Source organism: Gorilla gorilla, chromosome 16 (assembly GCF_029281585.2).
Source record: "Gorilla gorilla gorilla isolate KB3781 chromosome 16, NHGRI_mGorGor1-v2.1_pri, whole genome shotgun sequence".
Taxonomy (NCBI): Eukaryota; Metazoa; Chordata; class Mammalia; order Primates; family Hominidae; genus Gorilla; species Gorilla gorilla.
This window is the reverse complement of record NC_073240.2, coordinates 65163069-65184256: the sequence shown is the minus strand read 5'-3', so window position 1 is coordinate 65184256 and position 21188 is coordinate 65163069. Positions and strand designations below refer to the sequence as shown.

Here is a 21188-nt window from a genome sequence, read left to right as displayed (position 1 = left end):
AGATGGGGTTTCACCGTGGTCTCGATCTCCTGACCTCGTGATCCGCCCACCTCGGCCTCCCAAAGTGCTGGGATTACAGGCGTGAGCCACCGCGCCCGGCCCTAATCCCAGCACTTTTAAGAGGCCCAGCACTCCTGAGGCCAGGAGTTCAAGACCAGCCTGGCCAACATGGCGAAACCCTGTCTCTAAAAAAAAAAAAGTATTCTTTACTCACCTGCTCCTTAAATTGCTTCTGGGACAAGCAGTCAATTAGGTCCACACAGCCCAGAAGACAACCTGACGGATAGTCATTAGGAAATTCCACATCTGAATCAGGAATAACAAAAATATTGAATAAATTTCCTTCTTTGTGATCTTGGAACTCAGGAATCTGTTTTCAATTCTGAACAAACATTAATAACTTTTTCCATTATCTATTTGTAGACATAAGGAAAACAGTGAAATTTACTTGGCACAACTGTTTGCATTTTAGCAAAAAAATCTAGTGAGTGGCTCGCTTAGTCCACTATCCACATGTTAAGCTAGAAAATTTTTCCTTTGCCCTCATACCATCAAAGTTCAAGGACCCCACAAATTCATCCTAATACAAATCGATTCTACTATACGCCATTGGATCAGATTGGAGTTTGGCAGTGATGAGTTTTGGAAGCAAAGTAAGGCAATCACAGGTGACAAGAAAAAAAAAACATCAAAATGTGGTTAAAATCATAAGAATGAATGTCTTTAAAACAAGCCAGTCCATATCAATAGGAATAGAAGTGTGCTTTTAGGCCGGGCGCAGTAGCTCACACCTATAACCCCAGCACTTTTGGAGGCCAAGGCAGGCAGATCACTTGAGGTCAGGAGTTCAAGACCAGCCTGGCCAACATGGTGAAACCCTGTCTCTACTAAAAATACAAAAAATTAGCTGGGTGTGGTGGCATGCGCCTGTGGTCCCAGCTACTCGGAAGGCTGAGGCAGGAAAATCACTTGAACCCGGAAGGCGGAGGTTGCAGTGAGGAGAAATGGCGCCACTGCACTCCAGTCTGGTTACAGAACGAGACTCTGTCTCAAAAAAAAATAAAAAAGAAAAGTGCTTTTAAGGAAGCATGAACTTTTTATTCCTAGTGATTCTTTAAGCCTTGTTTCTTAAAAACCTTTAAAGATGGTTGTGTAGTTGTCCTTTTATTCTACCCTCAAAACAACTGTATGAGCTGGACAACACAAAGGAAAAACAGGATGCCCAAAGGTCAGAAGTCTTTTTAAGGATCCAAAGTTAGTATTCTTGGGGTGATTCCCAAAATACGTTGCTTAAGTCAATCAACTTTGATTTGTACAAATCCAATAGTAAGTGTCTATTTAGGCCACTCTCAATGAAAATTCCTATTTGTGGTTGTTCTTCCCAATGTAAGGATCTCAGAGTTTACACTAGTCATTTTACCTTTAGAGTAAAGAAGATGATTTTCTCAGATAAAAAAATTAAGACTAGTTGATTTCTTGTGTTGGAAATTGATATTTTTATTTGCACTGTTTTGACAGATTAATGCTTTGAACGCTGTCAATGATTTACCACTAAACAAACAAACATATACAAAGATTAAAAGTCTCTTTTAACAAAGAAAAAGCCAAAGAAAGAAGGAAGTGAAAGAAGATGAACGTCAATGACTTCTCTCCATAAAGTAAAATTGAAAGGAGAATATACGGCTGTTACCTTTCCCACGAAGAAGACGATATGTAGCCTGGAGTTCTGAGACTTCTTGAGGGGAGGGTTTTTTAGCTGTGGCTGCTATCCAAAGTCGTCCTCTGTGGGGGGTGTACCAGGATCTGCCCTCCACCCTTAAACAAATAGAAATTTAGTGGGAAGGATATAAATTCTAGTTTCCTGGAATATCCCATAATATATAACAAATCCTATAGCAAATTATCCAGTTGAACCAAGAGGTCTATAGATGATGCCTTTCCAAGAGCAGTATCTTTTGTCAAAAACACTTTTCTCTCACAATACCTTTCACTTGAGGATGAACTCTGTCCACTAATTTCTCCTCCATCAGAATAGCGACAAGTCATCTCTCTCAACTCTTGACTGCTTTTCACCTGATCCCTACAACTCAGATGTGGAGCCCTGACCAGTCTTGGTGCTTCTACAATACAAATCCTATATTTTCAAGGCATATAAATCATATTAGAGATATGGAAATCCTTGCCCTTGAGTCAAAGGCTAACCTTTCCCTAGAAGATTAGTTGATTTGTTCTCCAACCTGACAGAAAAATCCTCATCTACACATAACTCCCAAGAATGTTACTTTTTATTTATTATTTAAAATAATTTAAGTAAATAAAAACGCTTATCTTTACTCTTCAATTAGAACCACACCCATCTGCTTTTTTTTGAGACGGAGTCTCACTCTGTTGCCAGACTGGAGAGCAGTGGCGCGACCTCGGCTCACTGCAACCTCTGCCTCCTGGGTTCAAGCGATTCTCCTGCCTCAGCCTCTTGAGTAGCTGGGACTACACGCACGTGCCACCACACCCAGCTAATTTTTGTATTTTTAGTAGAGATGGGGTTTCACCATGTTAGGATGGTCTCGATCTCTTGACCTTGTGATCTGCCCACCTCGGCCTCCCAAAGTGCTGGGATTACAGGCGTGAGACACCGTGCCCGGCTCCATTTGCATTTTTAAATTGTATTTGGGGTTTTCTTTGGGGATTATTAAACAACTTGTGGACTAGTTTGAAAAAACCTGTAAAGAGAATAACAGAATGTACTCGGGAGAATTTAATTGCTACTTTCCAAGGGTTACAAAAAGATGTTTCTCTTTCCCCTCCCACCAAATTAAATAAAGTACCTTGATAATATATCCCTCTTATCCCATTCTTATAATTGAAAATAGGGTCATGAATTTTTCATATCCTTGGTTTCCCAATATAGATAAATTGGAAGAGTGCCAGGCACACAGTAGGTGCACGATATGGGGAATGAACCAATGTTTATCTTCCCTCTAGGCCAAATAACCTGAAGAATTACTGGGAAAATGGTCCCACAAATGTGGCAAAACCACCTACTTTATTTCTGTGGGATTAAAATAAAGTGACTGTGTACTAGATGCTGCTCATTCTTTCGCTTCTGTGAGAAAATTTGAATAACAGATCCAAATAGGATGAGAGAAATGTAAACACTCTGATTCCCTTAGCAGAAGGCAAGTTGTTTAGTTTTCTACTTTGGAAAAGCAAGACACCTAAATTGCAGAAAACTCAATGAGAAAAACAGACATCTAAGGGTTTGATCATACTGGAGCAGAAGCGGATTCCCATGCACTTGTTCTAATGGCGTTTACGGACATGAACTATGAATTAGGAGCCAAAGCAAGGAAACCTGACCTTCAAGAGGGGAGAAAAGGTGTAGTGCACCTTAACACAATAGAGAAATGGCAGCTAATAGTGAAACTACCAAAGTAGAAATGATTATGCCTAAATGCTGATAATCATTTGCTTTTAAGTAAAGTAGAGAAATGTCTGAAGCCTGAACAGTAGAGGGGAAAGAGCACTCTGAAAACCAGAAGTCTAGTTCCATCTCTGTCATCACCTAGCTTCATATTTCAGGGCAATCCATTTTACCTTTGCCTGCTTCACTATCCTCATTTGTCAAAGACTATAATAATACTGGCCTAATCTACAGTCACATCTTGCTTAACAATGGGGATATGTCCTGAGAAATGTGTCTTTAGGCAATTTCATTGGCTGAACTTACACAAACCTAGATAGTATAACCTACTACACACCTAGGCTATGGTATAGCCTCTTGCTCTTTTTTTTTTTTTTTTGAGACTGAGTCTCACTCTATCACCCAGGCAATCTCGGCTCACTCCAGCCTCTGTCTCCTGGGTTCAAGCAATTATCCTGCCTCAGCCTCCCAAGTAGCTAGAATTATAGGCATGCACCACCATGCTCCGCTAATTTTTGTTATTTTTAGTAGAGATGGGGTTTCGCCATGTTGGCTAGGATGGTCTTGAACTCCTGAACTCAGGTGATCTACCCACCTTGGCCTCCCAAAGTGCTGGGATTATAGGCGTGAGCCACCGTGCCCGGCAGCCTCTTATTCTTAAGTTACAAACTGGTACAGCATGTTACTGTACAGAATACTGTAGGCAGCTGGAGCACAGTGGTTAACTATTTGCGTATGTAAATACATCTAGACATAGAAAAGGTACAGTAAAGGCTGAGCATGGTGGCTCATGTCTGTAATCCCAGCACTTTGGGAAGTGGAGGCGGGTGGATCACTTGAGGTCAGGAGTTTGAGACCAGCCTGGCCAACAGGGCAAAACCTCATCTCTTCTAAAAATACAAAAATTAGCCGGGCATGGTGGTGCATGTCTGTAATCCCAGCTACTCGAGAGGCTGAGGCTGGAGAATGCTTGAACCTGGAAGGTGGAGGTTGCAGCAAGCCGAGATCATGCCACTGCACTCCAGCCTGGGCAACAGAGCGAGATCCTGTCTTAAAAAAAAATGAAAGAAAGAAAGAAAATAAAAGGTAGCGTAAAAATATAGTATTACAATTTTTTTTTTTCAGATGGAGTCTCGCTCTGTCACCCAGGCTGGAGTGCAATGATGCAATCTTGGCTCACTGCAACCTCCACCTCCCAGGTTCAAGAAATTCTCCTGCCTCAGCCTCTTGAGTAGCTGGGATTACAGGCACAAACCACCACGCCTGGCTAATTTTTGTATTTTTAGTAGAAACGGGGTTTCACCATGACCTTGTAATCCGCCCACCTCGGCCTCCTAAAGTGCTGGGATTACAGGCATGAGCCACCGTGACCGGCCGGTATTCTAATCTTATGGGACCACTGTTGTACATGTGTTCCATTGCTGATTGAAAAGTCGTTATGCAGCACATGCGTGTATTTCATAGAGCTACTGCCTTGAAAACTAAAATTCTATTTAAATATAAGGTATTTTTACTGTTATGAGTTGGGACATTGCCAGGCATATAAAATTCTAATAGAAAAAAAAAAGAAATGGCCTGGCACGGTGGCTCACGCCTGTAATCCCAGAACTTTGAGAGGCCGAGGCGGGCAGATCACAAGATCAGGAGATCGAGACCATCCTGACTAACACGGTGAAACACCGTCTCTACTAAAAACACACACACACACAAATTAGCTGGGCATGGTGGCGGGCGCCCGTAGTCCCAGCTACTCAGGAGGCTGAGGCAGGAGAATGGTGTGAACCCGGGAGGCGGAGCTTGCAGTGAGCTGAGATCACGCCACTGCACTCCAGCCAGGGCGACAGAGTGAGACTTCATTTCAAAAAAAAAAAAGAAATAAGAAGCAAAAGAAATATGTTGTAATGATAAGTGAAAGAAGAAAAACACAAACATATATATCATGCTCTCACCATTTAACAATTTACACAAGAAAAATAGAAACAGCCGGGCGCATTGGCTCACACCTGTAATCCCAGCACTTTGGGAGGCTGAGGTGGTCAGATCACCTGAGTTCGGGAGTTTGAGACCAGCCTGACCAACATGGAGAAACCTCGTCTCTACTAAAAATACAAAATTAGCCAGGCGTGGTGGCACATGCGTGTGATCCCAGCTACTCAGGAGGCTGAGGCAGGAGAATGGCTTGAACCCGGGAGGTGGAGGTTGCAGTGAGCTGATATCGCACCATTGCACTCCAGCCTGGGAAACAAGAGCAAAACTTCGTCTCAAAAAAAAAAAAAAAAAAAGAAAGAAGCCAGGCACAGTGGCTCACACCTATAATCCCAGCAGTTTGAGAGGCCAAGGTGGGCGAATCACGATGTTAGGAGTTCAAGACCAGCCTGGCCAACATGGTGAAACTTCATCTCTACTAAAAATATAAAAATTAACCAGGTGTGGTGGCAGGCGCCTGTGATCCCAGCTACTCGGGAGGCTGAGGCTGCAGAATTGCTTGAACCTGGGAGGCAGAGGTTGCAGTGAGCCGAGATCAGGCCACTGCACTCTAGCCTGGGTGACAGAGCAAGACTCTGTCTCAAAAAAAAGAAAGATAGAAACACTCCAAAATGCTAATAACAGCGGTTTCTTGGTGTGGGATTATAGGTAATCTTTCTTTTTCTAGCTACTTTTCTGTGCTTTACAGTTTTCCATTTACATGGATAGTAAAAGCCAAGAAAAACACTATTTTTAAAAACTGAATTAAGAAACAAACACACCGGGTGCGGTGGTTCACGTCTGTAATCCCAGCACTTTGGGAGGCCGAGGCGGGCGGATCACGAGGTCAGGAGATCGAGACCAGCCTGGCTAACACGGTGAAACCCTGTCTCTACTAAAAATACAAAAAATTAACCAGGTGTGGTGGCGGGCGCCTGCAGTCCCAGCTACCTGGGAGGCTGAGGCAGGAGAATGGCGTGAACCTGGGAGGCGGAGGTTGCAGTGAGCCGAGACCGCGCCACTGCACTCCAGCCTGGCGACAGAGCGAGACTCGGTCTTTAAAAAAAAAGAAAAGAAAAGAAAAAAACACAAGACACCACGGAATAGTAAGCTATTAAATATTATTATCAGTAACAGGTGTAACTCAGCTGTATAATACCTCTACTTATCTCAATTTCCCCTACTTTTGTAGAAAAGGATTTTGTAATAAAATAGTTTCTCAATATTATTAGCCAGATTAATAGTTAGATATATGGACAGGAAAATAAAATCAGTTATGCTGGTATCTTACTAAGTAAACAGGCATCTAAACTATGTTTCAAATAGGATCAAATTATTAAGGTTGCTTAGTAGTATATTCCAAAGCAAAGCCAAGAGAAGATTTTTCAATAGATATCCTTCCAAAGATGAAAAAATTAGTCTTCTATCTTTGTTATGACTTTGTTTCTTAGCTTTTTTATGCTCAGTTTGTTTAAGCTATTCAGTACAAAAACTACTACTATATTTGTCAATTTAAATGTTTTGAAATTAATTTTAAAATATACTGCTACCAAGTCAGTAACATGAATATGTTGTTCAAAGTTCTATTTATTGAAGAGTATTATAAATCATCACTAGATTGAGGAAAACTAATTCCAATTCATATTTCTAAATTAAATTTATGTCACTCTAAGATCTTCCACTGCCCAGATTCATTTTTATTCTTACCTTTTAATCCCTCTGACAAGCAGAGAAGCCCAGGGCTGATGTACAGAGAGGCACCAGCCACCATCAAAGCCTTCCTGAAATTCTTGATCCTGGATTCGCAACTGGTGCTGAAATGAATTGAACTCTAGTCCAAATCCTGAAGAACGGAAAGCCTTCTTCTGTGAGGCTGCACCTGTGTGGTCAACCCACTACACAGAAAAACAAACATACAGTTCTGTCTTATAAGGCAAGAATCTGGGGTAGGTAGACAAAATGATGCGAATGCTAATAATGAGGAAATCATATTGGGAACATTTTTCTTAGAAAAATATATCCCAGGCCGGGCATCGTGGCTCACGCCTGTAATCCCAGCACTTTGAGAGGCCAAGGCGGGTGGATCACTTGAGGTCAGGAGTTCTAGGCCAGTCTGGCTAACATGGTGAAACCCCATCTCTACTAAAACTACAAAAATTAGCCGGGCGTGGTGGCAGGTGCCTATAATCCCAGCTACTCAGGAGGCAGAGGCAGGAGAATCATTTGAACCCAGGAGGTGGAGGTTGCAATGAGCCAAGATTGTGCCACTGCACTCCAGCCTGGGCAAGAGAGTGAGACTCTGTCTCAGAACAACAACAACAACAACAAATGAAAAATAATCCCATCTTTGTCTGCAATAAGGCCAAAAGGGTAGAGATAGTATACATTCAGTAGAAGTCTCAGGTATGATAACAAGGCCCATCTTAAAGAATAATTAGAATGTTGAAATCTCCATACAATGCTTACTAATTCCAGCAACAGCACAAATATCAGACCAAAAGAGCTATAATTATTTCCAATTTATACTTAATGATCCATACTTGGTTCTGGATAATTTTCCAATAGAATTCTGTGAGCTAAATGAAGGTTCAACATTTTGGTCCACAATTCTGCATGTGCTTAGGGGCAGTGTCACATGCTGGCACCATGACAAAGCCAAACAGATGTTGTCAGGTCAGAGGCAGCAGTTCTGACTACTGGATGCATGAAATATTCTCTTACCCTGAAATGAAGAACTTGTCTCCTGAAAGAGAGGGTGGAGGACTACTAAAACAGGGCTCCCATCACATAAAAAGAATAGAGAATTATAAGGTACAGGTAATTACAGGAGAGTGAAGAGTCTTGGCAACAGTTCAGACAGAGAATGGCAAAGGTTAATGTTTCTTCCATGTGCTCCAAAATTAAAATTTAAAAATAAAGATTAGCATGATGATATTTGGGGTTATCTTTTTAAAAAAATTAATAATTTATAAAGCTGAACACAGTGAAGCATGTCTGTAGCTTCACTAGCTACTCAGGAGGTGAGGTAGGAGGATCACTTGAGCCCATAAGTTCAAGGCCAGCCTGGGCAACATGGTGAGGTCCTGTGTCTTTAAAAATAATAATAAGGGCCAGGCATGATGGCCGATGTCTGTAATCCCAGCACTTAAGGAGGCCAAGGCAGGAGGATCGCTTGAGCCCAGAAGTTTAAGACCAACCTGGGCAACAAGGTGAAACTCCTTCTCTACAAAAAAATATACAAATTAGTAAGGTATGATGGCACGTGGCTACTGTAGTCTGAGCCACTTGAGAAGCTGAGATGGGAGGATCTCTCGAGCCTGGGAGGTGGAGGCTGCAGTGAGCTGTGATCATACCACTGCACTCTAGCCTGGATGACAGAACAATATCCTGTCTCAAAAATAAATAAAAATGAACATAAAATAACTTATAGGAAAAAACTTCTAGTGGTAGTCGAAACCCTAGGCATTTAACCCCTAAAGATTTCAGTTTTTCAAACTGGAAAAGGATGAAGTTGGACTAAATAAATTTCTAAGGATCTTTCTGCCATACAATTTTATGATTCTTGTCAATTGTGGCATATCTTAAAAATACACATTTTTACAAATTAAATACACATTTATTGAGTACTTAACTGTGAAAAGCACATTAACTAGGGAGACATAAAATATGAAAAAGATATGGTTCTTGCTTGCAAGGAACTTAAAGCCTAGTGGAAGACAGACACATAAATAACTATTCAAAACATAAGGCAGAATTGACTACATACGAAATAGGAGATAGAAGTTTTTACAGAGGACCAAAGAGGAAAAAGAATTGATCCATTATAGGGTAAATAAATAATTTCTTTTAAAAAAAATTTTTTTGAGACACTGTCTTGCTCTGTTGCCCAAGCTGGTCTTGACCTCCTGGCTTCAAGTGATCCTCCTTCCTCAGCCTCCCAAAATGCTAGGATTACAGACGTGAGCCACCACACCTGGCTGGAAATAAATAATTTCATAAAATGTTGGTATGTGAACAATCTTGAGGCCCAAATTATTTTTTCTATTTCTACTACAGCTGTTCCCTCTAATTACACAGCCGCTTTCCTAAATTAATTCCTCATTATCTTTTGATAATACTATTAAAGAATCTGCCAGCAGGTCTCTTCATCTACATTTTGTCTTTATGATGATAATTATTTTTTTTTAGAAATGGGGTCTCACTGTGTCATCCAGGCTGGAGTGTGGTGGCTTAATCATAGCTCACTGCAGCCTCCAACTCCTGGTCTCAAGTGATCCTCCCACCTCAGCTTCCCAAGTATCTGGGACTATAGATATGTATCACTACATCTCAGGCCCGGCTCCCACTTTTGGTCTTTAAATAACTCTCTACTGCTCCACTAGTGCTTTAACACTAATTTGGGCTGGCATCATCTTTCCATGGTGCTATTGCAATGACTACCTTGGCAATTTCTCAGCTTCTAATCTTACTTACTCTTCCCTCCAATCCATTCTCTATGTAGGCATGGAAGCCATGCCAATCTTCTGTTAAAATTCTTCCAGAACCCTTCTTTGCCTACTTTAGGGCAAAACCTAAACTCATTAGCATAAGACAAAAAATCTTTCATGATCAGATGTTGCTTACTGTACTGGGTTGAGTAGTATCCCCCCAAAATCAACGTCCACCTTCATGGAATCTGTGAATACAACCTTATTTGGAAATAATCTTTACAGGTGTAATCAGTTTAAGATGAGGTTATATTAGATTATAGTAGGCCCTAAATCCAATGACTTGTATCTTTGTAAGAGGAGAGAGCACACAGTGACAGAGACACACATGGGGAAGAAGTCCATGTGAAGACAGAGGCAGAGATTAGAGTGATGAGCTACAAGGCAAAAGACACCTAGAGCCACCAGAAGCTTAAAGAGGTAGGAAAGCATTCTCCTGTAAAGCCTTCAGAGGGAATGTAGTCTTTCCAACACCTTGATTTCGGGCTTTTAGCCTCCAGGTATGGGAGAATAAATTTCTGTTGTTTTAGGTCACCTAATTTGTGGTACCTTGTTACAGCAGCCCTAGGAAACTAATACACTTATCAGTCCATAACAATAGTTAATTACTTGTGATTCCCCAAACCTGCAATGCTCTCACGCTGCTGAGCCTTTGTATGTGTTGTACCTTCTGCCTGGAAATTCCCTCTCCAGATTTGTGTGCTTGGAAATTCCTATATCTATATCCCATGTTTTTGTGTACACATGCCTTTGTTCCTACAATTCATTCTGCCTGGAATTTTTTTCTCCACCATTCCCAAACATACATTTTTCAAAAATATTTGCTTTTTTTTTTTTTTGAGACAGGGTCTCACTCTGTCGCCCAGGCTGGAGTGCAGTGGCATGATCATAGCTCACTGCAACCTCTGCCTCCTGGGCTCAGGTGATTCTCCCGACTCAGCCTCCTAAGTAGCTGGGACTACAGGCACCACGCCACCATGCCCAGCTAATTTTTGTATTTTTAGTAGAGACGGGGTTTCGCCATGTTGCTCAGGCTGGTCTAGAACTCCCAGGCTCAAGCAATCTGCGCACCTCAGCCTCCCAAAGTGCGCCCGGTGAATATTTACTTTTAATGAATGCCAGCTTCCCTATAAAACCCATTGATAGCTGGGCACTTTGGGAGGTTGAGGCAGGTAGATCACGAGGTCAGGAGATCTAGACCATCCTGGCTAACACGGTGAAACCCTGTCTCTATTAAAAAATACAAAAAATTCGCTGGGCGTGGTGGTGGGCACCTGTAGTCCCAGCTACTCAGGAGGCTGAGGCAGGAGAATAGCTTGAACCTGGGAGGCGGAGGTTGCAGTGACCCGAGATCATGCCACTGCACTCCAGCCTGGGCAAAAGAGTGAGAGTCTATCTCAAAAAAAAAAAAAAGAGAAAGAGCATTAACAAAAGAACCATGGAATTTCTGTCTAAATTTCTACAGTACTTAACAAAACCCTTTCTTGGGAAATACTTGGAAGATAAAACAAGTCAATTTGTCAGAAGTACTGCAATAAAAATGGAAAAAATGTGGGCCAGAGAATAAGGTTGGCAGGTGTGTTGAGAGAGCTGATTGGTGTCTAAAGTCTATGAAATCGACATACTTAAAAGAAGGCAAAATTGGGGCCAAACTTCTTATTAACAGTTAGAGCAAAAGTGCACTAACCTGGGGAGGGGACTGGTACATGTTGGGATTTACCAGAACTCCCAAAGGCTCTTCAGAAGATCTATCCAATTTGGTCAGTGGCTGGTTCAAGGTTCCATTGGCAATGGCCTGTATTGTCTCATCTAGTCTGTGATAATAAACCAAAAGGATGCAACAATTGGTAATGTTCTATGCTCAGAATGCTTACCACCAACATAAAATGCTTTAATAGTAATAAAATTTGGAATATAAAGAGGAGTCTATGGATGACCTTCCCTACTCCCCACTCCAACTTCCTTCTCACACCAAAATCCCTAAGGAATATGAGTTAATGAATATCGCAGAATGGCCAGGCACAGTGGCTCACTCCTGTAATTCCAGCACTTTGGGAGGCCAAGGAGGTGGGATCACAAGGTCAAGGAATCAAGACCATCCTGGCCAACATGGTGAAACCCCATCTCTACTAAAAATACAAAAATTAGCTGAGCATGGTGGTACACGCCTGTAGTCCCAGCTACTCGGGAGGCTGAGGCAGAAGAATCACTTGAAACTGCGGAGGAGGTTGCAATGAGCCGAGATCGTGCCACTGGACTCCAGCCTGGGCAACAGAGTGAGACTCTGTCTCAAAAAATTTAAAAAAAATAAAAATAAATAAAAGTTCCAGAATACCAAGAAAATACATACGGCACGCTACAGTCATTCACCTGCTCAACAAGATCATTAAACATGCCAAGACCAGAAAAGCTGCCTAGAGGCCAGGAGTGGTGGCTCTTGCCTGTAATTCCAACACTATCATAGGCCAAAGAGGGCGGATCACTTGAGGCCAGGAGTTTGAGACCAGCTTGGGCAACATAGAGAGACCCTGGTTCTACAAAAAATAAATTAGCTGGGCATGGTGGCTCACACCTGTAGTTCTAGCTACTTGGGAGGATGAGATGGGAGAATCACTTGAGCCCAGGAGTTCAATGTGCCACTGCCCTCCAGCTTGGGCAATAGTCAATAAGGCCCTGTCACAAAAAGAAAAAAAAAAGTTGCCTAGGAATACCCTGACCCACAGAAGAGTATTCTACGGCAGCTCATCTTCTCAATACAACCTATACAGTTATTCCTCTGCCTACTCAGCAGTCCTTTCTCCACTCCTTCTTGCTAGTCTGCATTCTATCTTTGCTTGAAGGCTCAGAAGTTATAAAGAGGTACCCTACTGGCCCAGCACAAAAATGCTTAATCCTTTCTCTAAGGTCCTATAGTACCCACTATCTAAATAATCATTGGATACATCCCCTGTTATCCCATGCCTATGATGTTGGCATTGGATATCTGGCTCTAAACCTATAAAAGAATGTGATGATTTTCATTTAAAGATTGTGGAAACCTACTGGTTAGTTAGTAAGAGATCATAAGCCCTGAAGGAACCCTATCTTAATTGATTCTATAGCTCTACAGTACTTGCTACTCTATTCAATACTCCTGTTGGATGCTTGACAAAACGTTTGTGGATAACAATAATAATTGTGAGGCACAACATAATGAAAAGCTTCAACTAACAGGAAAGGCTAAACTTGACCTTCAATTCAATTCAATATATGTTTGTTAGGAATATCTCATATATAAGGCAGCTTAAAAGGTGGGGAAGACATTGTTCCTGCCTTCAAGAGGCTTTTTTTTTTTTTTTTAAAGAGGCTTTCAATCCAAGTGGCAGATTTAAGAAAGCCGTATAGATGATGAATGATACATGAGGGGATGTAATAATTACTATGAAACAGGCACAATCCATTTAGTGGTTATTATTCCATCATCCAACATGTTGTATCATGTAGGTTCAAGGGAGAGGTAGGTATGTGAAATGCAAAGACTGGGGGAGGAATTTCCAAACCAAAGAAAAATCAGAAACAAAGGCCTGAAGCTTTTAAAAAGTATAAGAATTTGTATGATGAGGTAAGTCTAAAATAGCATGGGGAGAGTGAGGTCTGAAAGAGAGGAATAAATTTGACACAGTATAATGATAAGTATATCCAGAACTCTAGAATCTCTATAAAAGAAATAGTAAAAAAGCAAATGAATACATTTTTAGAACACTCAAACTTACTAACATACAACTAAAGCAAAGGAATGTGAATAAAAATTAGAATGAAATACTATTTTTCATGTCTGAGAATGGCAAATTTTTAAAAATATCTTTGACAAGGGAAAAGGAAATTATCTTGATATCTGGTGTGTAGCTGATAAGTCAAAAGTATGCACAATTTAGTGACGGGCGCGGTGGCTCACGCCTGTAATCCCAGCACTTTGGGAGGCCAAGGCGGGTGGATCACGAGGTCAGGAGATTGAGACCATCCTGGCTAACATGGTGAAACCCTGTCTCTACTAAAACTACAAAAAAAATTAGCCAGGCGTGGTGGCGGGCGTCGGTAGTCCCAGCTACTTGGGAGGCTGAGTCAGGAGAATGGCGTGAATCTGGGAGGCGGAGCTTGCAGTGAGCCAAGATCGCGCCACTGCACTCCAGCCTGGGCAACAGAGCGAGACTTCATCTCAAAAAAAAAAAAAAGTATGCACAATTTAAATATTCTCTTCTAAAAAGTTGTAACTTTTTTGTTTATGTAGTTATGTTAATAGACTTTTTTTTAAGGTGGGGTCTCGATATGTTGCCCAGGCTGGTCTTGAACTCCTGGCCTCAAGTGATCCTCCCACCTTGGCCTCCCAAAGTGCTGAAATTACAGTTGTGAGCCACCGCAACCAGCCTTAGGCTTTATTTTTTAGAGCAGTTTTAGGTTCAGAGCAAAATTGAGAGTAATATACAGAGGTTATCCACATTCCCCGAGACCTCCCAAATACATAGCCTCCCCCATTATTAGCATCCCTCACCAGAGTGGTACATTTGTTACAACTGATCAACCTACATTGACACATCATTATCACCCAAAAGCCATAGTTTACATTAGCGTTCACTCCTGGTATTGTACAATTTATGGGTTTGGACAAATTTATAATGACATGTATTTACCATTATAACTACATACAGAGTAGTTTCACTGCTTTAAAAATCTTCTCTGTGCTCCTTCTATTTATTCCTCCCTCTCTTCTAATCCCTGGAACTACTGAATAGTTAAAATCATACAGTATGTAGGCTGCATCATTTTAATACTCCCATTCACAGTAACAGAATATCCCCATTTTTCTATACCCACACAATATGCAATATTATCTTTTAAAAAAAAATTTAAGCCAAATTTGATGAGCCAAAGAAAATTGATATATTGTTTTAAAATCTGTATTTCCTGATTGCTAGTTAAACATCTTTTCAAATGTTACTGGCTATTTGTACTTCCCCACTTGTAAATTGTTTTTAGTTTTTTGTCCATTTTTCTGCTGGAGTTTTTGGTCGTTTTCTTTTAATTTGCAAGAGTTCTTACTTATATAGTATGGATATTGTTCCTTTGACTGTTAAAACCACTTAAAATATTTTCTTCCAACTTGGTACTGTCTTTTTTATTTAAAATATCTTATATCTTCATGACTTCAGGATTTTGTATCTTGCTTAGGAAGAGCTTTATCACACCAAGACTATAATTATATTCTCCTATAATTCTGTATTTCTTTCTGATCCCTTTATATTGTTTATATTTAACTCTTTAGTGAAACTTATTACAGCATCATAGAATGGTCTGAGATAAAGACATTACCTAGATTTTTTTCTAAACAGGCAATTATCCCAAAATAACATATTTAATTATTTCTTTAGTGATTAAAAATGTTAGCTTTATTGATTACTAAACTCACATACATATATACACACACCCGTGCACACATACAAACACAATGTAAACATACCAATCTCTTTCTGGATTCTGTTTCATTGATCTATTTCTGTGCCCATACTATATCTCATTGTTTTAAAAACTTTTTTTTGCTGAGCATGGTGACTCATGCCTATAATCCCAGCACTTTCGGAGGCTGAGGTAGGCGGATCACTTGAGGTCAGTAGTTTGAGACCAGCCTGGCCAACATGGTGAAAACCTGTCTCTACTAAAAATACAAAAATTAGCTGGGCATGGTGGTGGGCACCTGTAATCCCAGCTACTCAAGGGGCTGAGGCAGGAGAATGGCTTGAACCTGGGAGGCGGAGGTTGCAGTGAGCCAAGATCAGGCCACTGCACTCCAGCCTGGGCAACAAAGCGAGACTCCACCTCAAAAAAAAAAAAAAAAAAAAAAAAAAAACCCACAAAAATCAGTAATTATCTGGTAGGAGTGTTCATTTAAACATTTTTTCTTAGCTATTCTTAACATGTTTTCTGTTCCAAATAAACACATTTTTTAAATCAACAAAAATAAAAGATCCACTAGAAAGGGAAAATCCTTTATGGTCAACCTATTCCTTCTTTGAGACCCTTTCTAGTGCTGCTCACTTACCTGCTATGATACTCTGCTAGTGAATTTTCTTCTTCCAGGATCTTCCTTCCTGCAAAGTCAATGGTGACCTTCTTAGAAAGTCGAGAGGCGTGTCGAAGTTCTCTCAGCTCCTCCTCTCGCTTCTGCAAGGTTTCCCGCTCAAGTTTGGACAACCATTGGTTAGAATCACTGGCAAAGTAATCTGACTCATCATCAATGACTTGGGTCCTTCGAATACTGAGAAAAAGGGAACACATGGTAATTAGGTCATCTGTTGACAAATAAGGACCGATTATTGGAAAACAGTTTCAAGGTAACTTAATATCTCAAATATGTTCCAAAATCAGGTCAAGCTCTGCATGTTTTATCTCCAGTGTAGGCTCAGCTCCTAGAACTTATCTCAACCTCAGGCAAGAAAAGAGCACCATAATCCATTTTCCTTCTACCTTTCATATTAGTCCAGCCTCTACCTTCTGAAAGCTGGGCTTCAGCCTGGTTTTGCTGCATCTGAGTTCAAGTTTGACAGCTTACTAAATATCCTAGTCCCTCTGTAACTGGGATCCAGCCTATTCTTGCTAGGCTTATTTGCTTACTGGAGTTCTATGCTGAAGTCTCAGTTCTGTAGCTTAACTATTTACCTTTTTTTTTTTTTGAGACAGAGTCTCGTTCTGTCGCTCAGGCTGGAGTGCAGTGGTGTGACTGCCTCCTCAGTTCAAGCAGTTCTCTGCCTCAGCCACCTGAGTAGCTGGGATTATAGGTGCAACACCATGCCTGGCTAATTTTTGTATTTTTAGTAGGGATGGGGTTTCACCATCTTGGCTTGGCTGGTCTTGAACTCCTGACCTCGTGATCCACCCACCTTGGCCTCCCAAAGTGCTAGGATTACAGGTGTGAGCCACTGTGCCTGGCCAACTATTTACTCTTAAGACATTCTATTACCCTACTACTATATGTCATTACCTATACCCCACTTTGCAGGCTCTCACTAATGCACTGGGGCCAAGTTCCAAAATATGACAATCAGGCCTATCTCTAAGATCATACTGACAGAGAAACTAAAACCTGGAAGGAATCTTGATGGTCTAACTCTCTAATTCTACATATAATAAACCTGGGGCTCATAGAAGTTGAGTGATTACTCCAATGTCATAAATCCAGTTAAGATTAAGTTTCCCCATAATTACAAATAGTGACATAAATAGACATAAGGGAAATACTGAAGTTAGATTCATATATTGGCTTCAAATTTTCATACTCAGCTAGAATTATAAAAAAATTTTGTCAGCCGGGCACGGTGGCTCACACCTGTAATCCCAACACTTTGGGAGGCTGAGGCGGACGGATCACAAGGTCAGGAGCTTGAGACCATCCTGGCTAACACGGTGAAACCCCGTCTCTACTAAAAATACAAAAAAATTAGCTGGGTGTGGTGGCGGGCGCCTGTAGTCCCAGCTACTCAGGAGGCTGAGGCGGGAGAATGGCGTGAGTCCGGGAGGCGGAGCTTGCAGTAAGCCGAGATGGCGCCACTGCACTGCAGCCCAGGCGACAGAGCAAGACTCCATCTCAAAAAAAAAAAAAAAAAAAAAAAATTGTCTTCTTAGGCCAGGCACGGTGGCTCACACCTGTAATTCCAGCACTTTGGGAGGCCGAAGCTGGCAGATCAAAAAAAAAAAAAACAAAAATAAAGCAGACTTAGAGTAGAAACTTTTTTAACAGTACTCTGGAGGAATTTTTTTTTTTTTTTTTTTGAGACAATCTCGCTGTGACACCCAGGCTGGAGTGCACTGGATTAATCTCGCCTCACTGTAACCTCCACCTCCCAGTCTCAATCAATACTCCCACCTCAGCCTCCCAAGTAGCTGGGATTACAGGCATGTAACATTACTCCTGGCTAATTTCTGTATTTTTTGTACAGACAGGGTTTTGCTATGCTGCCCAGGCTGCTCTCAAACTTACAGGCTCAAGCAATCCGTCTGCCTTGGCCTCCCAAAGTGCTAGGATTACAGGCGTGAGCCACTGTGCCTGGTGGAAATTGGTCTTATACAAAAACCTAGATAATGAAACTGGTATCCATGAATACACCAGCAAAACAGCAACAATAGGGAGAGACCCTTTTCCACTTTCTGTTTATCAAAAAGTAAGTGCATTCTATTTCTATTTCTATTATTATTATTTTATTTTTTTTGAGACAGAGTCTCACTCTGTTGCCCAGGCTGGAGTGCAGTGGCACAATCTTGGCTCACTGCAAGCTCTGCCTCCTGGGTTCATGCCATTCTCCTGCCTCAGCCTCCCGAGTACCTGGGACTACAGGCACCTGCCACCACGCTTGGCTAATTTTTTTGTATTTTTAGTAGAGATGGGGTTTCACTGTGTTAGCCAGGATGGTCTGGATCTCCTGATCTCGTGATCCACCTGCCTCGGCCTCCCCAAGTGCCGGGATTACAGGTGTGAGCCACCGTGCCCAGCTTCCATTTCTATTTCTTTTGTCTTTTTTTTTTTTTTTTTTTTTTTCGTTTTTCTGGAGAACGGGGTCTCACTATATTGCCCAGGTAGGTCTCGAACTCCTGGGCTCAAGCTATCCTCCCGCCTCTTAGCCTCCCTGAGAGCTGGGATTACAGGCGTGAGCCACCGCGCCCGGCCCATTTCTATTTCTAATAATACGTTTTACTGAGTAGGATGAAATGTGATACTGAAAGGATGAAGAGTGAATATGAGTTATACACCTTGCGATGGGTTTATTTAAGGAATAGTTTTCTAAATCTTATCTCATGTATTCATAGCAAATGGTTTGGAAGTAGCAGGAATGTCCCATCAAATGATTACAATGTCAGCAACAGACTCTCAGGTTACAAGAGATTCAGGGTCTCTCTGAGGACCCTCAGAGTCATTTGAGAAGGGAGCATATAAATCCTATCCAAACATTTTTTACCACTAACTGGTTTTCAACAAATATTTTTTTCAAAAGAAAAAAAAAATATAAGTAAGGAGGAAGTCAAAAACAGAATTATCATAAATCTATCTCCTAAAGAAAAGTCAATGGGCTAAACAATAATAATGCAGTAGTATAAAGCTAATTTAGTTGTATTTTAATATGCTGATTATTGAATCAAAACACAAATTTAGTCAAAGTAAAGGAGAAGGGTAAATCATGCCTTCCTATGATAGGGCATAACCTGTGTTCTCCCAGAGGCAATTCCTTACAGATTCTCCAGAGCCCAGCCTAACAGTTTGCAAATAACAGGTACTCTAATACAGGTGACTGAATGAATGGCTACAAGTAAAACAAGTGGTGAATTCTGTCAACTCACATAACTGTCCAGGGGATATACTAACATTTGCCAGGAATCAAAAAATGCTACAGGACAGGATTCTTTTCGTGGGAGCCTATATTATTCAAACGTGGATTAAAAAACAAGATGTAGGCCTCCTATGTAGAGCATCCGGCTCTTCTTTTGCTATAAACTCTTTCACACTCCACTTTGAGAAGGTATCAAGTACCAAAATAATGGCCAGAATCTGTGGACAGTTTATTTCGTAGCACTTGTTATTCTAACCCTTTCATACCTAGTTCTGTCAAACTCTAACAGTTTGTCTTTATGCTTGATAGCCTTCTCCAGACCAGACTTAATTCGCAATTCTTGATGAGGAAGAAGGTCCTTGGTAGAGATGTCCACCTTTCCAGAATTCTCCACTCCTGAAATACAATAAGGAAGTCAAATGGTGTCAGCCTCTAAGTACAAATTAGTTGTACCAGTGTGCAACAAAGAACAAAACATCAGAAGATCTGGTTCTGGCCTGATGGCCTGGAGCCTTCATTTCTACAGAAAACAAGTACACAGTCCAGGCCTTACCTGTACAGCAGTAAGCAGTGCTTGACACGACAGGTTTTCAATAAATGGCAGGGATCTTTTCTTCCTTTACAAAAATTTGGTTCACTAAGGGCACCAAAGTATTTAAGAATGTGACATAAAAACGCCTTCTCAGTGAAAAAAACATTTGCTCAATATTACCTTTAAATATACGTTTTTTCAAGACAGGATCTAATGCTGTTGCCCAGTCTGGAGTGCAGTAGTGTGATCATAGCTCACTGCAGTCTCAAACTCTTAGGCTCAAGCGATCCTTCCACCTCAGCCTCCTGAATAGCTGAGACAACAGGCACATGCCATTGTGTCTGAATTTTTAAATTTTTGTAGAGAGGCGGGTCTCACTATGTTGCTCAGGCTGGTCTCAAAGTCCTGGCTTCAAGCAATCCTCCCAACTCAGCACCTCAAAGTACTGGGATTCCAGACATGATCCACTATGCCAGCCTAAATATACGTTTATATTATCAAAACTAAACACTAAATAATGGAAGAAAAATTTCACAAAAGGGGCAGAAAAAATGAACAGTTTCAGTTTAATGAGAACCTGCTAAATGCTGAGTCACTTAGTATACATTATTTAATTTTCGCAATAACCCTGTAAGACAGTTTGTATTATCTTTATTTTACAGATAAAGTAACTGAAGTTCAGAGATGACTATAAATTTACTGAGTTCACACAGTTAGAAATTAGACCAGTGGCCGGGCGCAGTGGCTTATGCCTGTAATCCCAGCACTTTGGGAGGCTGAAGCGGGCGGATCATGAGGTCAGGAGATCGAGACCATCCTGGCTAACACGGTGAAACCCTGTCTCCACTAAAAATACAAAAAATTAGCCAGGCGTGGTGGCAGGCACCTGTAGTCCCAGCTACTTGGGAGGCTGAGGCAGGAGAATGGCGTGAACCTGGGATGCTGAGCTTACAGTGAGCCAAGACCGTGCCACTGCACTCCAGCTTGGGCGACAGAGCAAGACTCCATCTCAAAAAAAAAAAAAAAAAAAAGAAAAGAAAAAGAAATTAGACCATAGAAACAAAATCTGAGCTCGAGTATAACTCTAAAGCCAACATTGATTCCATGGTTGTGTTTTCTTCTTTGACAGCATATTGTAAATTTATATATCCCAGAAAAGAGAGCCATAGATTATGATACACCCAAGCTCCAAAATGGGTTAGGTGGCTGGGTGCAGTGGCTCACTCCTGTAATTGCAGCACTTTGGGAGGCTGAGGTGGGAGGATCACTTGAGCCTAGGAGTTCAAGACTAGCCTGGGCAACACGGTGAGAGCCCATCTGTACAAACAATTTAAAAATTAGCCAGACACGGTGGTACAAGCCTGTAGATCCAGCTACTTGGGAGGCTGAGGCAGGAGAATTGCTGCAGTAAAATGTGTTCATACCAATGTACT

The 21188-nt window shown here is 41.3% G+C and overlaps 1 protein-coding gene across 1 annotated transcript in view; it reads right to left on the bottom strand.

Annotated features, from left to right (window-relative positions):
- TRIP4 (thyroid hormone receptor interactor 4) overlaps window positions 1-21188 on the bottom strand; it is a 68140-nt gene that overhangs the window by 29924 nt on the left and 17028 nt on the right. Inside the window, exons 6-11 of the mRNA XM_004056317.5 lie at window positions 19490-19619; window positions 15947-16162; window positions 11561-11687; window positions 7094-7281; window positions 1691-1815; window positions 215-306 (exon numbers count right to left, since the gene is read on the bottom strand). Of these exons, the coding sequence (XP_004056365.1) occupies window positions 215-306; window positions 1691-1815; window positions 7094-7281; window positions 11561-11687; window positions 15947-16162; window positions 19490-19619 (878 nt within the window). The remainder of the gene's footprint in view (window positions 1-214; window positions 307-1690; window positions 1816-7093; window positions 7282-11560; window positions 11688-15946; window positions 16163-19489; window positions 19620-21188) is intronic.